The 20,766-nt window shown below is 37.9% G+C and overlaps 1 protein-coding gene across 3 annotated transcripts in view; it reads right to left on the bottom strand.

Annotated features, from left to right (window-relative positions):
- si:dkey-237h12.3 (teneurin-3) overlaps window positions 1-20,766 on the bottom strand; it is a 306,416-nt gene that overhangs the window by 56,803 nt on the left and 228,847 nt on the right. Inside the window, exons 13-17 of one of the 3 annotated variants that reach the window (XM_017693371.2) lie at window positions 17,795-17,821; window positions 17,386-17,403; window positions 14,234-14,380; window positions 13,323-13,536; window positions 7,578-7,697 (exon numbers count right to left, since the gene is read on the bottom strand). In XM_017693371.2, coding sequence (XP_017548860.1) covers window positions 7,578-7,697; window positions 13,323-13,536; window positions 14,234-14,380; window positions 17,386-17,403; window positions 17,795-17,821 — 526 coding nt within the window. The remainder of the gene's footprint in view (window positions 1-7,577; window positions 7,698-13,322; window positions 13,537-14,233; window positions 14,381-17,385; window positions 17,404-17,794; window positions 17,822-20,766) is intronic. The other 2 variants (XM_017693372.2, XM_017693373.2) reach the window with 2 other exon arrangements.

Raw genomic sequence — 20,766 nt, 5'->3', positions numbered from 1 at the left:
GGGATTTGGGAAGCGTTAGTGTGCTAGCAGTTAGTGGAAGACCTGCGCTAATTAGCGTAGCATTGGGGAGAGCCGTGGGTTTGGATATAAAATGGGGGCGTCCCTTTGAAGTGCTGCTCTATATGAGGCACAGATAGACATATCCACAGGGATACACATATACACCCTAAACTACTGCATTACCAACGCTGCTCTTATTTTACATGTAGAGTCCCACATCAGGGGTGGATAGATATAAAAAATTCAGCCACCAAGCCAGTAAATCGGGTGGCCAAGATTCAAAAATGTCAGGAATGTGTTTGTATATACACTATATTTCAGCGACTACCACAGCCAGGCCTTCAGTTTGTGCCATAAGTTTACAAATTCAGGAGAACATTCCATATGTTTTAGCCGAAGCTTATAACAGACATTATCATATATCTGAGCTTGTTTTTATCAGTTTTACTGACACTTTCAGTAAAGAGTTCCACATTCCGCCTCTGTTTTACATTCCTAACACCTAACCTCCGGGAGTATGGGGCGCCGGGGGTACTACTCCGGGCCATTCAATCTCTGTACTCCCAGAGTGAGAGCTGTGTTCATATACTTGGCATTAAGTCAGATTCTTTCAGTGATAGCGTTGGACTCTGCCAGAGTTGTGCCCTGTCTCCACTCCTCTTCATGGTATTCATGGACAGAGGACATGGACATTATGTGTGGATGATGGAGGGTGGTGTCTCTGCTATTTTCAGATGATGTTGTTCTTTTGGCTGGATCACATGGATGGCTCCAGCGCTCACTGGAGCGGTTTGCAGCTGAGTGTGAAGTGGTTGGTATGTGGATCAGCACCTCCAAGTCTGATTCCATGGTCTTAGCCCTGAAAAGGATGACATGCCCACTCCAGGTAAGGGGAAAGGACTTGCCCCAGGTGGAGGAGTTTAAGTATCTTGGGATCTTGTTCACGAGTGATGGAAAGAGGGATCATGAGATCGACTGCAGGCTGGGAGGGGTGGCAGCAGTAATGTGGCACTGTACCAGACTGTAGTGGTGAAGAGGAAGTGGAGCCATAAGGTGAAGCTCTCTGTTTACCGGTCGGTCTACATCCCGACCCTTACCTATGGTCATGAGCTGTGAGTAATGACCGAAAGAACGAGATTGGGTGGTGGGCTACACTCTACTTGATAGTGTGAGAAGCTCGGTCAGGGAGGAGCTTGGAGTAGAGCTGCTAGTCCTCTGCATTGAGAGGAACTAGCTGAGGTGGTTCAGGCATCTGATCCAGATGTCTGCTAGTGGCGGTGTACCAGGCACGGCCTACTGGGACAAGACTCTGAGGTCCTGAGGTCGACTGCTGGAGGGATTATATCTCTAAGTTGGCCTGGGAGCAGCTTGGGGTCCCCAGGAATGAGCTGGAGGAAGTTGTGGGGGACAGGGTCATCTGGGATTCTCTGCTCTCTCAACTGCTACCACGACCCTATCTGGACTAAGTGGTTAATGATGATGATGATGGTGATGATAATGATAATGATGATGACAATTAACCTAGACCTGCTTGGACTATGACTCATATTCACAGTCAGACGTTTTTATGTCAAAACTGGTCCCCTAAGCATGACTGGTTGATTCTTGTATCATTTTCCAATTGTGTTTTTAGTTAATCTAATGTGATCTTATGTGTTAATCTAAAGGTCTTCAGTCCAGCTCTGGGAGACCTAATCAATGGAAAATTTCTCTTGGCTGTGTGTACATAAATACTACAGAGAAACAATTCTGATTGGACAATTTGCTTTTGGACTTCTCAAGAATTTAACTCAAAATTTAACCATGAAATCAGAGCATCGCTACAGTACTTATAGATTTCAAGTACAAAAAACACTACATTAAATAGATATTAACAAAAATTTACAGACATTACATTTCGTACTGCTGTGAATACAATTAACAAGCATGCTTTAATACCAAAAAACAGTCAGGTGTTGTTTTTCCACTTTTTTTTTCCCGTTGTACAAGACAAACCAGGGTATTGTGTGACAGGATCATCGTCAACCAGGGATGATTCAAAGATCAGACCTGTATAGACTAATCCACCTTTATACACGGTCACATACACAGTGGCCAACCAAATGTCCCCTCGACATTAAAATGTCCCTCTTCTCTCAGCATCCTGAGAAGATTTGGTTTGTCTCCACAAAGACAGACACACACACACACACACACACACACACACACACACACACACACACACACACACACACACACAAATACACACATTCTCCTCTTCTCAGCTCCAAACTAAAAATAAAAATAAAGCTAATCACACAAACACAGCCAGCTCTCCCCTGCTGTGCAGCTGTTGTGAAGACAAGTCTGGCTGCTGCTCGCCATGTGTTTCATTTTAAGCAAGACCAAGGCCACATTCTACTTTGAAGTGTATATATAAGTCTATGTGTGTGTTTTTGTGTAAAAAGCATAAAATTAAAAACTTAAGAATTTAACCTTGTTTATTTAACAGAAAATGACACAAAATCCTGAACAACAAAATCTAATATCAGCTGTTTGAGTGTTCAGTACGTCACTCTTACTTTCATTACAGCTTCCATTCTTTTCAGGAGACTCAGTTTCTCAAAGAAATCTGCAGACACACCTCCAATGATCAGTCATAGCAGTTGGTTGATCATTTTCTGAAGAAATCTCAAACACATTCAGTGACGTTGATGGTCAGTCCATTGTTCAGCTTCTTTGTTTGTTGTGTCTGTCTCCTTTTTGCCAGTGAGGCTTCTTGACAGCTACACATCCTTTCAGATCCATAGCGCTGAGTGAGTCTTCTCACAGTGGAAGGATGGACAGAAACACCTATGGATGTTTTCAGATCTGAAGCAGCTTGACTTTCTCCTCTCTCTCAAAGATGAAAGCTTTAAGTGCTGTTTATCTGAGGGGGGCAGTTTGGGTGTCTACCAGTTCTTCCAGGTGGTTGTTAGCAGTCTCTCTTTCTCTGTACTTTTTAATCATTTTTGAACTCCTGTTTTCTGTTCCTGTGTTTTTACCTTGACTTTGTCCATCCTTATTCAAGTGGATTATCTTTTATCTACTCTCCTAATTGAGTCCCATATGTATTATAAACACGTAAGTGTGTTTTATGTAGGACAGTTATTCCCTCCTGAACTTTCTTCCACTTTCAGCCAAACATGTAGCTTACAGTAGAGGACAGTTTTAGGGGATGAGGGATAATTGAGTCGTCACAGTGATGTGCAGACACCACACACACTCACACACTCAGAAACACACACACACACACACCCCTCAGGAGGGAGATTTCAGTGTGTGCTGGTGTGGTTGATGGTTGGTTGTGTTGGATAATGACTAAAGGGGGCTGCTGTAACGACACAGCAAGGTCACTCAGAACCCCGCACCCCAAACAGTGCTGGCAGCTAAACTGTGACTGATAGATTCATTCTCTACTTTATTGCATGTTGTTGTGACAAATCCAAACGGTGGCCACAGGGCTTATATCTGCATGAGATGTTTATCAGTGTCTATGTAAATTCACTTGTTGTGTCTGTTACTCAGCTTTTCTAAGCTCTCCTACACATTTTAAAGTGGAACAGTCTCGTTTGGCTATTTTTAATGTCAGAAGATGCAGAGTCATGTTTTTACGGTCAAAGCCATTTTAATTCCTCTCTAAACTTTTGGGATATCTCAAAATATGTGATGCACAAAGCTCTGAAAGTCTGCTAGAGCTGCCCTGGCCTAGTTACAGGGGAGGACTATAGCAAAGGGTCAACTGAAGTGGGAATCCACATATGGCCAATGCACATCGTGCCTCATCGAAAAAAAATTTTAAACCACTGTTTTTGAATTCGGTGGCAATGGCTTAAAATTTACAAAGAGAAAGGCAGCCAATCCTAAGTCTTTAAGATAAAAAGACAAATGCTAATTATCTTTTATCTCAGCTAATGTTACTAGTAGTCACCATAACCTCACCTCATATCCTTGAGCTAGAGTTATTTAGCTGACACCAAGTCTCACATGCCAGACTTCTGTGGAGGGTTTAGTAATTTTCAGCAGAGGTGGGAACAAATCACTAAGCTGCAAGTAACAAGTAAGTCTCAAGTCTTCACCCTCAAGTCCCATGTCAAGTCCTAATGCAAGATAGATGAGACTTGATTCAAACCCGCTACAAGTCAGTACAGGTGAGTTTCAAGGCCAATCAATAGTCCTAATCTTCGAGTCTTAACCAAGTCAGTTTGCATTCATCAGCTAATTTATGGCCATAACACTGAATAATGGTAACAGCACTATAGTCTTGTAATGACAGCACTTTTAACTGTATATTAATACACAATTAATTATTTTTACCCTTCCAACTAAAATACAAAATCCATGGTACACAGATAACCATGGCAGGCATAGTGGTATATACAAAGAGTAGTGTATATGTAAAAATATGAAAAGAATTTTAAAACTAGTACTTAACTACTGAAAGATCACTTTTGATTTTTAGGAACTAGGTGCCTAGGATTAAATTAAAAACTATGTCAGCCAACTAAAAACAACCACTAGTTTGAATAGAATTTAGATGACAACAGAAATCAAAACCACTGAGCTAAACAAAGTTCACAGAAAAGACAGTAAAATGATGGTGAATGAATGAATAAATGAGTGAATGAAGCTGAAGTTGACTTTAATTTTATTCAGCAGCTTCTTATTTGAATTTACTCTTCCACCTTAAATGGTGCAGCAGTAACATTCTAGTGCCTCACTGCTGCCCCATTTAAGGTGGAACAACCAATTCCGATATGAAGCTGGTGGATAAAAAGTCAACTTCAGCTTTGTGGTGAATGCTGCAATTGTTCTACCTGCAGTTAAAAAAGGTCAAACACACAGAGCTGTGTTTCTTTTGTTTTGCTATTTAGGAGGAAAATGGTCAGTTCGCCTGGTGAGTTTCTCCAGTAAGACTGGGGTTTAGGTCCTGAGCAAGGGCGCTTTGATGCTGTTGATGCTTCACTTGTTTCCAGCTTAAACATTTCCAGCTAAAACGTGTAATGCCTGTCTTGTCTTCCGAAATAAAATAAATTGAGCATAAGCACAGTGACAGACATCTGACGATGTTGCTGTTTATTCAATTCAAGGCTCGAAATTCATTCACATGAATAATAATCAACTATATAGAGTGTCATCTGCAGTCAAAATTTCCACGTTTCTTCTTGAGTCTTTCCAAGTCATGATGCTAAAGTTCAAGTCAGAGTCTGAGTCACTGGTGTTGAAATCAAAGTCCCAAGTCTTTCTCGATCTCCTGGAGTCGAGTCGAAGAGTAGAGTCCACAACTCTGCTTGTCACTGCAAAACACGGTCGAGAATGGCCCACATGGTTAGGAAGACATACTAGTGACATACCAAATTCCCAATCACAATAGGGAGAGGCCACTGTGAAAATCCCACAGATATATCTTACTTGGAAAGGCTCAATATTTGTGACGCTATCTAGTGCAGGTTATAGCTGAGTAGATTTTACTCAGAAAAACAAAACTAAGACTAAATGATAAAATCAGCTGCACAGAAGTGCTTGTACACAAAGAGCCAATCAGAATTCAACAACATCTCATTGGGCCATCTGTGTTCAAAAGACATCAGAAGCTCTATTTCTTTGTGGGCGCCTAAGGCTGAGATTAGCTCACACCAAACGTGACAAATTCACCCATTTATACTGAAAGTTAAATTTCATTCAAGCGACATGAGTAAATTGTAAAATTAATTAAAAGAGAACTACACTGATTTCTCAAAATTACTCAGCTCTTATAATGTAAACAAACTAATTCAGAGTGGTTTGGTGTGAAATGCTCTGTTCTAGAGCAACCTACTGAGTCAGAATTGTCCACCATGTTGGTGATAGAAACCAGATATCCACCTGTAAAAGTTCCCTCACATAATATTACATGAAATGGTAATGGATACGGTGCCTAATGTCTGAGACATTGTTTTATGATAGTTTTGTTATAAGGCTATTGCTTAATATGTACTTTAATCATTTTATTTTAATCTATCAATGGTGGAGAGATACATAAAACCCTTTTTTCTGATTTATGACTGTTTCACCATCATTAGCATTCTATTTAAGACTCAAAAGACATGTGTAAGCTCATTGGTGGTTTTGGATGGTAAATAAAATGGCTATACTTGTGTTGTTGTCCTGGCGACTCCTGGTTTCTATCACCACCACTGTAAAGAAATCTTAGTCTCTACCATCAACTGTTTCACACCAAACCACTCTGAATGACTCTTGACTCTATTTACATCTTTGAATCTTTGAAAAATTGGTGGACTTCCTCTTTAAGCATTGTGTTTATTGGTGTATCCCTGCCACACATTCCAGCTGTACATTTTCTGTACAGTAAGTAGTATGCAGTAACATCTTGGGTTAAAACTCCACATTCATGACCGAGAATTGAAGAATTGTGGAAGAAACATCAATAACCTTCAAAATGCATTTGATACAATGCTCATAGCAGAAGATCTGAAACATGTGAAGGCCTTTATACGGAAGGTTAAAGAACAGAGTGCTAAGATTAGACTTCAGTATGAAGAAGACTAAAGTTATGACATCAGGAAAGACTGCTAACTTTACTGTTTTGGAGAAGATGTGGAAACAATAGCTTCTAGCTTACAGGTGAGCATTTTAAAGAACAAGGATGAAGGAACTTGAAAAGATCTTCAGTGCAGCAGTGTGTCTCTACAGATGAGAATCAGAAATGCCCAGACTGTGTTCTTCTCTGTGATTCTTTCTGGATGTGAAAGCTGGACAATAAACAAGCTAGGCAGGAAACTATAGAGGCCTTTGAAATTTGGTGTTGGAGAAGAGTTTTGAGAGAACCCTGGACGGCAAAGAAAACAAACAGATCTTCATTCAAATGGAGACTCATCTCTTACTTGAAGCCCAGATCACCAAACTGAAGCTTTTATTTTGGACACATTCATTGGAAACAACAGCTAAGCTTGGAAGGGATGAAAGAAAAAGAACAGAATGGTCAGCTATACTCTTAAAAAGGAACCATGAACACTCAAAGAACCATGTGCATGCTTAAATGTTTCCTTGCATGGTGAAATGGCCTTTTGAGAAGTGTTTTGAACAATGGAATTACCCTTTATATGCATGCAAAGGACAATTTAGGCATGCAAATGGTTCTTTAAGTGTGTATGGTTCTATACAGACAGAGGAAGCATGAACCAGCCATTCTGAAGCCTAAAGACCCAAACAGAAGAGAAGAACATTCTGGAGAAATGCTGTCCATATGGTCAACTGAAGTCTGAATTGGCTTAAAAGCATGTAATAATAATAATAATAATAATAATAATAATAATAATAGTGACACATCTAGTACATGGTATCATTTAGAGTTTAAAGAGTAAACTAAACAAGTGTTAATACCATTAATAATAATAACAATGATAATAATAATTGTGACACATCTGGTGCACCGTAACCTTTAGAGTTTACATTCAAGTTAATACCATTTTCTAAAGACTTACTTTTTAAGCTATGGAGTTTTTTTTATGAAAGTGACAATATGTAAGTTGCAGGTGTGTGTTTGTTTGTATACGTACATGCCGTCCTGCCTGGTGATGGTGTAGCCGTGTTGCGGGTAATGCAGCAGCGACACATTCACTCCGATTAATGGTGTTCCATCTTCCGTCACCACCTGACCTCTCACCACTGACACCAGGCTGAGCAACAAACAAAGACAAAGACACTCAGTGTAAACAAACATTCCCAGGAACAAAGACTGTGCTAATCCCATCCTCAAGGCTCGCAAGCGGCTTAACGTCTGTCAGCTTAAAAACAGCCCAAAACACACTCCAGAATTATACACAGACATTAATGCATGAAAAAAATAAATAAATAAAATGTAATTTACAGAAATTTCCCCTCACTCTAAATGTAGTCAATCAGCCAGTCAATCAGTTTGGGGTTTAATTTAGCACTTGAATAAATGTAGTTAGGCAAGTACAGCAGTGGATTTTCAAGCCTGAGTTCTGTACTTTAGTCCATGTTTATAGATAAATGTGTGTCCTACAGTATCAGAAAACACAATCAAGTCTATTAGAAATACTGAAAAACTCCTCACAGTTTCAGGCCAGCATGTGATGATTAAGGCAAGCAGTTAGCATCATGCTAATTGGTGTACATACATTTCTGTTACGTAGAACCAGAGGAGGATGTCAGAGAAGACTTTCTTTGAAAGCCTTTCTTTTTATTTTATTTCATTGTCAAATTCTGGTTGGAAACAAAAGAATTAAGTTCTTGAAATGCTCAACAGAATGCCATCCAATAAGGACTGTTCTCTGTGGTATCTATGATTAACTTGATTAAGTCTTCAGGAGCTGGACTGAAGGCAAAACACATTAGATTAACTACCAACATAATTAAAAAGTGACTCATTCTAGTCTTTCTTGAGGTTCTAGATACATCCCTGGCTGTGAATACAAGTCATAGTCTAAGCAGTTTGGGGTTAGTTATCAGGAATGTCAAATTCACTGTAACACTAGCCACATTTACATCCTAACAGCTTAATAATCCGACTAATAGCTCAATCAGAATTGAATATGTCCATGTAAAACCTCAGTCAGAATAGACTAATCCATTCAGAATATAATTACTATTCAACTGAATGAAGTGGGTAATGCTGTAAATAAGCAGTTAAATAGAAGAATAATAAACGCCTGTATCTGATTACATTCCCATTTAGAAAATTTAAGTACATTCTATGCATGTGTTTCGAGTCATATTGAAAGTATATAACGTTCAACATGGCGGAGCGGAAACTGTTCTGCAGAGGAGACGAAGTTTATGCTTTGAACTTTAAAAGACGGTGATGGGACAGGTGTCCATCTTATGTGTCTCAGAACACGACGTCTTCCTCTCGGCCCTCTTTAATAAATACATGTAAAGTATGTTTTCCTGAGTCTGACATCGTTTTAAAGTTTTTAAAAACACAATCACTGCTCACTGCTGCTCATCTCACTCTGACTGGACTCACATGATGCTCGTTGTCATGGTAACATCTACACTAAGCTGTTCTCTACTCATGCATTAATGTCTGGATTGGATTACTTGTAGTGTGCACATAAACGCAAATTATCCATCAGATTGTTCAGGACAGGGTGTACATAAACACCTCAGTCTTCATCTGTAATCTGAATGTATTCAAATTGGCAAAAAAGCCAGTCATACATACAAGTTCAAATATATGATAATGTTTGTTACAAGCTTCAGATTTCTGTGTTTAATCTAGAATGGCCAAAAATGTAGCTGTTTGTTTAACACTAACATACTACTAAAATCCCATAGTAACTAAAACAAAAGTAACACATTTTGACAAGTATGACCAGAACTGAAGGCCTAGGTCTAATAGGCATAGTAAGCCACTGCTTGTTAACTACTTTAACTCCAGTGCTAAAACTAAAGAAGCAAATTTCAGACACCAAACAGACTTTTGCTGAGGGATGTTTAGAGTAAGGAGGGTAAACTGTGTAAAACTGTACATTTTGCTGAACTACTGCTTGAAGACTCATCAGCATAAAACTTGACTTTTCTGTCTCCTCTCATCCACTTGCCCTCTATGAGAGTCAACTTGGTGGACAATGGACATGGACAATTACAGCAAATTATTCCACCAAGCGCCATTTAGCAGCCAACCTGCAATTTTTTAGCTGCCAGTTAATTGCAGGATAATTTCTGAATATGTGAACAACAGGAGTGTCTGGGTGGAGAATGTTCTTCCTCATCAAGGCTTAATTAAAAGCTTAGCACTACCTGCTAATTTTATTTCCATTGTTTCAGCAGACAGGCAGCCAGGAAGAGGACTTTCTGGAAAACGTTCAGAACTCTTTCTCATGACCTATCCATGATCTATCCTTATATGTGGTACTGATGTGTGGCTGGACAATCTTTACAGAATGCTGGTAAAAATCCCATTAAACAAGACTCACTATATATATATATATATATATATATATATATATATATATATATATATATATATATATATAGTGAGTCTTGTTTAATGGGATTTTTACCAGCGTTCTGTAAAAAATTCTGAATAAATGTATATATATATATATATATATATATATATATATATACATTTATTCAGAATACCTATATTTTCAGCCAGTTATTCATTCAACCTAATAAGAAACTGTAAAACAGATTATTAGTTTATTATAAATAGATTTATATTATTATAAAGTTTATATGACCATTTATGACCATTGATGCAGTATTGTGGTATGTATCAGGTATTATAAGTATTATATTAACTACAAACACATATCAATAATTTTTTTTCCTTGACTTGTATTCTCATGGTACTGGGCCTGACTCATACTCAATGTGTCCAGTTCTTGGTCTTAACACAGTTTAATCTCTAATGGGCTTCACTACAACACTACCTAATACTGCACACTGCAAAGATACCAACACTGGCACTGTACCCTATCATGTGACCACTCAGCCGTCTGTCTTTCACTCCTTCCTTTTTCTACAAGAAGAGATCTGACCATGACCTGCTGGACCAAATGTGCAAAGACACAATATCAGATTCTAGTGACAATCTGTGACAATGCTGTTTTCTTTAGCTGTTCAGACACTGATACATCCCTCTGTTCCCCTCACAGACCCAGCACCCATGGGGAACAGCACTGCAAAATCAAACAGCGCCAAGGTCACAGCGCAGGTAGAAGAAAAATAGATAGAACACAAAACACAAAAAATAATAAAAAACCTCATGGTCAGTCAGTCTGTAAAGGGCAGCAAATACAATGTCAGTCACCATCACTTCACAAACGCATTTAATCAGCACGACCCAGAAAAGAGCTGATAAAAAATAAAACAACTTACATAAAATAAATGTACTAAAATTATTACAGAGGCTGCAGAATGTACCACAAATTCCAGCATCTTAGACAACCAAGAACAGTTAGCTACCCAAAGCAATGAATTCCATCATTTTGTAGTTGTTCTTTGCATGGATTTTAGACTTTTTTATTAATTTTTGGCGTCAGCGTGCTCACAGAAACTTTCCTTTCTGCTTCTGTTTTTCTGCAAAATTAAATAACTAAATAAAAATGTAAATTAATTCAAATGTAAAAACTACAGTAACCCTGGTCTAGATTTTCTTCATTTTTTCCTCTTTCAGTTGCAAACTGAAAGTGTCATCTTTTTTCCAGTTTTGGCTAAAAACACTGAATTTTAAAGTGCAGACTCCATCCTGTCCTTACAGAATATTAATGAAATGCAAATGTAATTCATAGCATAAATAATGTAAATCAAACGTTGAACAAAACATCTTTCAGAACTCTGAAGTTTTTGAGACTTTTAGGGTTACACAGTCAATCTGAACCTCTCAAAATTCCTACACAATCCCCAAAGCTCTAAAACAACTTCCAAACAGTGCTCTGCTCTTCATTTTTATCCCAAACCATCCCCACACAACTCTGAACAGTGTTACTGTTCTTGTACTAATGTGCACTGTTCCTGTACTAATGTGTAGCAGGACACTGATGATAAAGTTAGTGAACCTCACCTGCATGTCTGCAAAAATTGTAAAATATTGTATACAGAATAATGGAGTGATCTGTTTTATGGAGCAATTGTGGTATTATCTCAGGAGTTTCATGAAGAGCCACGAGAGATGAATTTCCTACAGGCTACAAATTCCAAGCATTCAAGCGCAAACCTTTACATAAAAAAATGCCTTTAATATTATAAAAAACACGGTATGTGCTCAAAATAAACACTATATGAAATACTTTTTGGTCATTCTCTCAGGAACACTATAAAGGTCTGAGACTGTAAACCTACAATGTGCACCTAGTGGCATGAAAACGATTAGGCACTCCTGATGAAGATTTCTGTTACTGTGAATAGTAAAGCTTGACCAGATTCTGGAAAAGCATAAAGACAACACATTTCTTTAATATTTTAAGCAAGACCACTTTTTAATCTCCATTTTTATGGTCTCAAAATAAAAAAGGAAAGTTTGGGCACCTTGCACGGTCAGTACTTATTAACACCCCCTTGCTGGCAAGTATCATAGATCTTTTCAGTTCTTGTTTGGTGGATTTTTAGCGCATTATTCCTTGCAAAAAGCTTATGTGAGATTGTTAGGTTTTCTGACACGCACTGCTCTTTTGAGTTTGATCCACATATTTTAATGATGTTTAGTTCAGGGGAGTGTGAGAGTGATGGCAAAACCTTCAGCTTGCACCTTTTGAGGTAGTCCATTGTGCATTTTCAGGTGTGTTTAGGATCATTATCCTGTTGTAGAAGCCAACTTGTTTTCATCTTCAGCTTTTTTACAGATGGTGTGAGGTTTGCATCCAGAATTTGCTGGTATTTCATTTTGGTATTTAATCTTTCCTCTACCAGTGAAATGTTCCCTGTGCCACTGCAGCACAAGCCCAAGGCATGATCATTCCACTCCTCTGCTTTAAAGTTGAAGAGACGTTTTTATTAATTAAATTCTCCATCCCTTTTCTCTCTAAACATACCTTTGCTTACTGTGGCCAAAATGTTTAATTTTAACTTCATTAGTCCACTGGACTTGTTTCCAAAATGCAGAGGCCCTGTTTAGATGTTTCGATGAAGGTCATGTTTTCAGATGTTGCTGCTCAGTAGAACACTGCACCTCTAGAGTCTGCTAAATCTTTCTAAATGTCTTTTGCAGCCAAATAGGTTTGATTTGCCTTTCTAGCAATTCTATGAGCAGTTTTCTTGGCCTTACCATTCTCAACTTCACCTCCACCATTTCTTATTTATATTATAAACTGAGAAAACAGCTACATGAAAATGCTTTGCTATCTTGTTATAGCCTTAGGAGAGATGTTCTTATTCACTGAATTGCCCTGCTTTGTGGGAATCAATTACTTTAATTTTCATTTTAATTAATTAAATTTTTTGGATATAGCATCACCTGGACTTTCTTTACAATGACTGTGATCAACCCATAGCTCCAACAAGCTAGCTCCAACAAGGTCTGAGAAATTGGCAATGAGAGCTCAAATCTCTTGGGGATGCCCAAACTTTTGCTTTTACTGTACAGTTTTACTTTTAAAACTGTACAAGACAAAAATAAAACACTAATCTATCTTAAAATGTTGAAAACAGTGTGTTGTCTTTAACTTTATGACTTTTGGAGAGCAGGTCATCTTCTACACACTTAATCACTGTATACAGTTGGTATATAAAATGGCTGATGAGCATGAGTACTACATGTGGTGTTTCCATTATTTTGGACACCTCCTACATTTTCACTTTTAATTCTTCGTTAGTGATGAAGCTCAGCTGACCTGCTGTTGAACGGGTTTTCTCCAGGAAGTCGGTGAGTTCCACCTGGAGCCACAAGGAAACTGACCCGCTGGTAGAAGGCCAGGGTGGGTGGAGTGGAAGAGGTCTGGGGGTTTTGTTGGGTCGTGGTGGGGTCTGGTGCCCCTTTGCAGTAAGGCTGATCCTGACAAGAACTCTGCAGGCAACAGTCTGGATCCATACAGTCCAGCAGGCCATCTGTAGAAACAGCAGGAAACCACAGTAACAAGTTTCATATAAGCACTCTGGACTTCTGTTTTGACTTGAAAAATACGCTCCAGCTGCAGGCTGTTGCCTTTAATTTAGGAAGTCTTTCAGAGCAAGAGCAGTAGATTAAAAAACAAGCTCATTGCCAACAGATGTACTACTTTGTTTCCCACAGATGTGTTTTTCTTGTATCACTTTTGCAATTTTCCTACAACTATGCTTCATGCTGAAAGAACGGGTTGAGATTGGATGTCAGTCAAAAAGCCCCTTCCTATAAAAGTAGGTGGTTCATTACCACCCTAAGCAATGAAAACTTCCAAACTTTCTGCTGATAAGCAGACATCTGGCTTGCTAGACTACTTTAACCTTAATCTAACTCTGCCGTTGTACCAGCATTTTGAAATCCTGATACATCTAAAACTGTAACTTTCTCAGAGAAGGAAAACAACTAATAATGCAAATTTTGCCACATTCATCATGAAAGGGCACCTGGGATTTTCAATGGTGTAAATGAATGAAATACAAATAAAAAGTTAAAAAGTTCTCTTCTGACAACAATGACTTGCATATAAACTCCAAGGCAGCAAGCATAAGCAATTTAGATCTAGAATATTTTATAAAATTACAGCACTGAACCAAGATACATTCATTTGCACTGTATTCCCCAGTTAATCAAACTAATTCTCACCTCCCTCGTTGTCCTTGCCATCAGAGCAGAGGGTTTCCATGGCAACATCACACCCCGCCCCTCTCCATCCTGACTGGCAAAGACAGTGCCAGCCGTTCTGGTCCAGGACACACCTGCCATTGTTGTTACACAGGCCAGGACAGCTGTCTACCGGGACAAATTCAGCAGTCACAAACCCCAGCAAACCAGTGACCAAACACAGGGGTCAAGTACTAATGCACAAGTCACATCTCAGACAAAAAGGGATAACATGGGGAATGTGTCTAGGTCAATCAAATGTCTGAAACGTTTACATTTCAAAGACATCAGACGGGACATAGGAAAAGAGCTGTAATTTCACATGAAACCATAGTTCATACAATCATATTATAATAAGCAGGGTGATGTTTTGCTCTTTTGGGAATATGTATCAATAGATCCCATATCTCAATAGATCGAAACTTTTAACAGGCTCAGTCTCTAAATAAACCCAACTTAACAACAAATCCAAATCTCTCAACAGACTCAACTTCTCTACAAATCAAATTTCTCAATAGATCCAATTCCCCAATTGATGCAATTTCTCTTTAGACATAATTTTCAGTAGACCAAATTTCTCAGTACATCTAATTTCGAATTTGTCACCAGAATTGATTTCTCAGTGAATTCAATTTATTAGTTAATCAGATTTCTTAATAGACCCAATTTATCAATGTATTCACTTTTTCAACAGTGCTAATGTCTTAATAAACCCAGTTTATCAATTAATTCAATCTAGTTTTTAATAAAACCAATGTTTCAACATATAAAAATTTCAATACAGCAAATTTCCCAGTAGTTTTCTCAACAGTACCAGTTTCTCAATAAAACAAATCTCTTAAATTATCTATTTTCTCAATATGTATATAATTTCTCAATTTATTCCATTGTTTAATTAGAACTGAAGTGTGATGTAAATCCATGTGAATTCACAGCTCATTCAGAACAAATAGAGGGAGGATTTGGGTCAGACATGTTTGGTTACTCCAGTGCTATCATCTCCTTGATCAGAGACTGGCTGAAGTCAGAAGAAGGAATTGCTAAACTAAAGAAGCTTAGCAACTGTTCAATATTACATCAAAACCAGGAGATAAGAGAGAGACAAAGTGAGGAACACAAGACAGTGAAATCTCGCACAGTGGTGGCCTTTGTGTGTCTGAGTGTTTATGCACTTGTGAGTGTGCATTTGTGTGTATGTCAGCATATGAGTGTTGTGTTTGCCCGCACAGGGCTCCTGTATGTGAGATGTTTCTGATAAAATGGCCAGTGAGCATAGCCACAAGGTAGGTGAACCTAATAAACTGGCAACTCAATGTATGTGTGCATGACTGTAGGGGTATGTGCATGCATGCGTGCATGTGTGGGGGTCTGCACGTGTCAACTTGAATACGTTTATGAGTACATGTGTATTTGTTCACATTTGTGCATGTTTATATTTAAGCAGATCTACTTACGTGTGGCTGAGTATTTATGTGTTCAGTGGTGTGACCTTTAGAGCTAGGTCTTCAGTTTGGGCCATACATATTAAAACCTGGTCAAAAAACCTGCATGTTTATAGAATTTCTAATATAATGCTAGTGCTAAGTTAATTCTTCTGTACATTTTTGCCCATTCTTTCAGTAAAGAGTCCTGGCATAGAGCTGCCACCACTGTTTTCCATTCAGAACAACAAACCTGCTTAGACTACAGTTCGTATTCACAGTCAATGATATTTTTAGTGCATCTAGAATGTATTTAGAAGGCCTGGAGTCATTGATTGTTAACACTTCAGTGTAGGGAGATATTATTTAGCATTAACAACCTATATGCTTTTTGTATATAGTAACCTACATACCATACAAAGTCATACATGTCATACAGAGTCTTAATGCCCTCCCACTTTGATGTTTCTGTCCCACGCAATTATAGGAAGGTCATTGTAAGGTCATAAAGAAAAACTGCCCTATATTCACAAATAAAATGCTCTAGAAAATGCTTAATGCACTGTAGTTACTAAATAATAATGTAGGAAGGAGCAGACAGTTATTTGCAAATTGCTTTCTTGATAGGAACATCACAAACTATCTTGAAGATCCTTGATTATCCTAGTTTCTGTTTGATAATGTTTGAAAAAGGTAATTGGTTAACTCTAGATGGCCAGGGCATTTAATTACACACCTCTATAAACTAAGTAAAGCTCATTTAAGTCCCTGTAGTTACTACATCATAAGCCTTAGTACGTAATAAGCCTGAGATTTTAAGGACATAACTGGTCATTTTTGATCATTCAGTTTACTTGTTTGATTAGACTTATAAGGGCATAATAATGGAGACTTAATTTGTCGTGCAAAGATTATGATGCATAATACACAAATAAAAGTGCTCTGGTCATGCTTATGTCACTCTATCCTCTTAAAACATGCTCCTTCAAGGGTTCTTTAGTAAAGAAAATGGTTCTATATAGAGCCATAAACACATTGCATGATTAAAGAGCTTTTTGCCTCATTCAGATTGATGGGAAATGTGCATGGATGTGTTAGAGATGGTTCTATATAGAACTCTTTTTAAAAAAGGGTTCCATACAGCACCCAAAATCATTCTTATACTGTTACAATACAGGAATACTGGGTGATATATAAAACCAATTTTAAAAAGGTTCTATATAGAACCATTTTCAGCACATTCTCCATCAGTCTTAAGAACCATTTCATGATGCAAACCTAGAACCTACTTTTACTAAAGAATCCTTGAAGGACCATCTTTAGTTATTGATTACTAAAGTAGGACGCTGATTACCAAGTAATTACTATAAATATGACATCATCACTTAATGATGAATCTTAAATTGTTAAATAAAAATTTATTTTTAGTTCCCAGAAATCGAGGCCTGGAGGGTTGTTGTGCATGGGTGTGCATGTAGGTTGCATGTGTTTGCATGTTTATGTTTATGCATGGTCATTTGCATATGTGAGGATATTTAATTTTGCACCGTGGTGACCAATGGTTACATACAACCAACCATAGGAAAGCTGTGCACATGGACAGTAATAGACAATAATAGACAGTATGCAGTAAGACAATGAGTGTCATGCTTTGGGGGCAGTGGTGAAGGGGACTAGAGCCACATGCTCTCCTCAGGCCAGCACAACCTTTACCTCTGTATCCTATCCAGTCTGCTATCACGAAGAGACAATCCAGGAAATTAAACAAAAAAAAAAAAAAAAAAAAAAGAATTAAAAAGGTTCAGATGTAGCGCAGGAAGCACGTGTACACACATACACCTCCTCCGGGGGCACCAAATTATACGCACAGGCTCGACCTCGCTCCAGTAAATATGACATTTGGTGATATTTGCATTGCATTGTTCAAAATCGAGATCATAGAGAGGGCAGAGAAAGTGGAAGTCAATGCTGAGAAACGGCTTCCGAGCGTGACGATCATTTCAAACTCAGATAACCTGCAATAAAGTTACCCAAACAAATCTGAGAGCAAAAAGGATGAAAGGAAAAACACAGATTCATTAGATACGCTCAGGCAACACGGTGATAAAAGGGGACACAGTACCTTTGATTTTACCATCCAGAAAGTGAGCTATCAGAGAAAGAGAAAGAAAAAGAGAGGTAGATTGATGGAGACAGTGTGAAAGAGAGAAAAGCAGAAAGGGATCACTTTGAATCAAGGTAGTAATATGTCTTGTAAGCATCTTGCAAATTTCTGTATTGTACATAGTTCTGCAAAAGCCTTAGAGAGCCTAGGAAATTGTTTAAAATTGTCTGGGCAGTAAATGTGTTTTTGTCTATAAACAACATTAGAATAATTACAAATAAGCAAGAATAGAGTAAAAAGTAAGGCTTTTTTTGTGAGAAAATTGGATTTTCAAAACATCAACATAATTCAGTCATCCAAGTCATTTAGAATTATTTAGTGTGAAATGTTCCATTCTAGAGAGTCAGAATTGTTCATAGTAGTGGTGATAGGAACCAGACATCCACTTCTAAAAGCTCCCTCACAGAAAATCACTACATGAAATGGTTATGAATGCACTGTGACATTGATTTATGATAGTTTTAAGAAGAATTTTGGCCTTAACATCTATTCATGGTGGAGGGATACATAAAATGCAGGAAGTTGTGAGGCAAATTAGACCCCTAAACTTTTTATTGTCAGATTTTCCACTAATTTACTATCAACATTCCACATAAAACCCAAAAATACATAAGTAGATTAACTGTTTTTTATTTATTTATTTTTGGATAATAAACAAAATGTCAATATTTGTGTTGTAGTCATGGCGACTCCTGGTTCCTTTCACCACCACTACAATCCACCAGTCCAACCAAACCACTGAATGACTCTGTTTACATCTCACACACTGAAATTTTGTAACATTTTTTATAGTATGGTATGTGTGTTAACAAAATGGGTTGGACCATGGCATGTCTGTCCCTGCACTGGCCTTATTCCCTCATGATAGAACCGACTGCTACAGGGATAGTGTTGGACTAACACAGTACATAGTAATGCATTACAGTAATATAATAACTTTTTCCAGTAATTAAGAATTTTAACATTGTACAGCATACATTCTTTAAACCACATTACTTACTTACTAATTACTTACACATTACAGTTATTAATAAGAGTTATGTTACTCGCAGGGATACGAGAGTTTTAAAGCAACATGTGAAATGAACAATGATGTCATGCTAAATGATGTGCCTTTTTTCCATTTTAATCATTTTGGTATCTTACATCAAACGCAATGTGTCCTAATGCACTATATTGAGGTGAGAAATGACAATATATACACATAACTGATACATCAGACCTCTGACTTACATCATCTCTCTGCTCTCCCAGTGTAGAGGAACGTTATGCAAATCACCTGATCATATTCTTGATATGTGATGTGGTAACTGATTGGGTCATGCTCACAGTCATGTAGTGAGATTTAACTCACACTGATAAAATGTTATTATAAGGTCAGATGATTTTTAAAAGTTTAAAAACAGGATTGAGCTGACTTACTACCCACTTCAGACCAGCTGCCCATGCCCCAGCTACTTCCACCTGCCTTGGACTAGCTGCCCGAACTACATTGAAGTTTTCATAGACTCCTACCTATTACTACTACTAATACTAATACTACTGCTATTAATATTAGTAGTATAATCATTTGTAGGTAGTTTGACCAGAGGAAGACGGGTCCCCCCTGGTGAGCCTTGGTTCCTCCCAAAGTTTCTTCCTCAGCTCTGAGGGAGTTTTCCCTTGCCACTGTCGCCCCTGGCTTGCTCACCTGGGGGTTTTACATTCATGTTAAAACTTTTTCTTCTCTGGAATTCTGTTTTGTGCAGCTTTGTGACAACATCAGTTGTTGATTTAGAAAGAATAAAAGAAAGAATGAACGAACAAACAAACAAACAAATGAACTGTATAGATCCTGAAGGGAAATTGCAGTGGTGGTAATAGGAACTAGGGGTCGCCTTGACTACAACACAAATATAGCCATTTTATTTATTATCCAAAACCACCTTTTAACCTACATGCATTTTCTTTGTTTAATATGGAATGTTGATTATGGTAAAATGACAATAAGAAGGTGTCTTTGGGGTCTATTTTGCCTCACATCTTCCTGCATTTTATGTATCCCTCCACCATGAATAGATATTAAGGGCAAACTTCTTCTCAAAAGTATCAGAAATATTTGGGATTCAGTACCGGCCTCTATCTCTGCACACACTTTCTCTTTTTGCATCTCAACCTGTGTGCTTTAGTGACACACCCTCAGAGCGTCCAGCAGATATCGAAGGAAAAGCTCACTTTCATAAAAGTAGAGCATTAAACTAAACTGCAGGCTTTGAAAATATATAAATAAAAAAGAAAAATTCAAACTTCTCTCAAAAACAAGCACTCAAGGGTCTTTGATCTACTCAAATGAGAATCTGAACTTAAGTTCAGATCTCTGTATTATATGATTGTTTTTAGCAGCTGCAGTCCTGAAATTAGGGGGTGAAGCAGACCCCTCAGTACGCCCACTTCCGTGAGATGTATTTAAATCACATATTAATCATATGTTGTGAATGTGAACAGTTCAGCGCGAGTGATAGAAGCTTCATATACTCAGCCAACAATCTGTTTAAAATTGATGGATAAAGATCTCAGTTCACAGACAGCTCTAAAAAAAGTAAACTCAGAAAGAGCTGATTACAGCTGTTTTATGACTCTTTCTCTTATCTTCCAAACAGTCGGCAAAATTAATTATTTTATTCCGTAGAATTGACTGTGTCTCTTTCAATGTCAGAAATACGGTCAGGCCTTTCAAATGAATGTTTACTGTGATAGACTGTTAGATTATACACAAAGTGCTGGAAGGACTGTTAGGTTTGTACAGTTGGTACAGATGTGTTTGAGCTTTAGAGAGTACATTGAAAATAATGAGTAGTGAAATTACTATTCCCAGGAATTAATCATAATAAGTCATCCTGTTACAGTTTGACAGAAGAAATTAGTCATTTGTAATGGATTACTTCAAGTAG

The sequence above is a fragment of the Pygocentrus nattereri genome, chromosome 8 (assembly GCF_015220715.1).
Source record: "Pygocentrus nattereri isolate fPygNat1 chromosome 8, fPygNat1.pri, whole genome shotgun sequence".
NCBI lineage: Eukaryota > Metazoa > Chordata > Actinopteri > Characiformes > Serrasalmidae > Pygocentrus > Pygocentrus nattereri.
The sequence above is the reverse complement of the archived record's forward strand: the minus strand, read 5'-3'. Positions and strand labels throughout refer to the sequence as shown.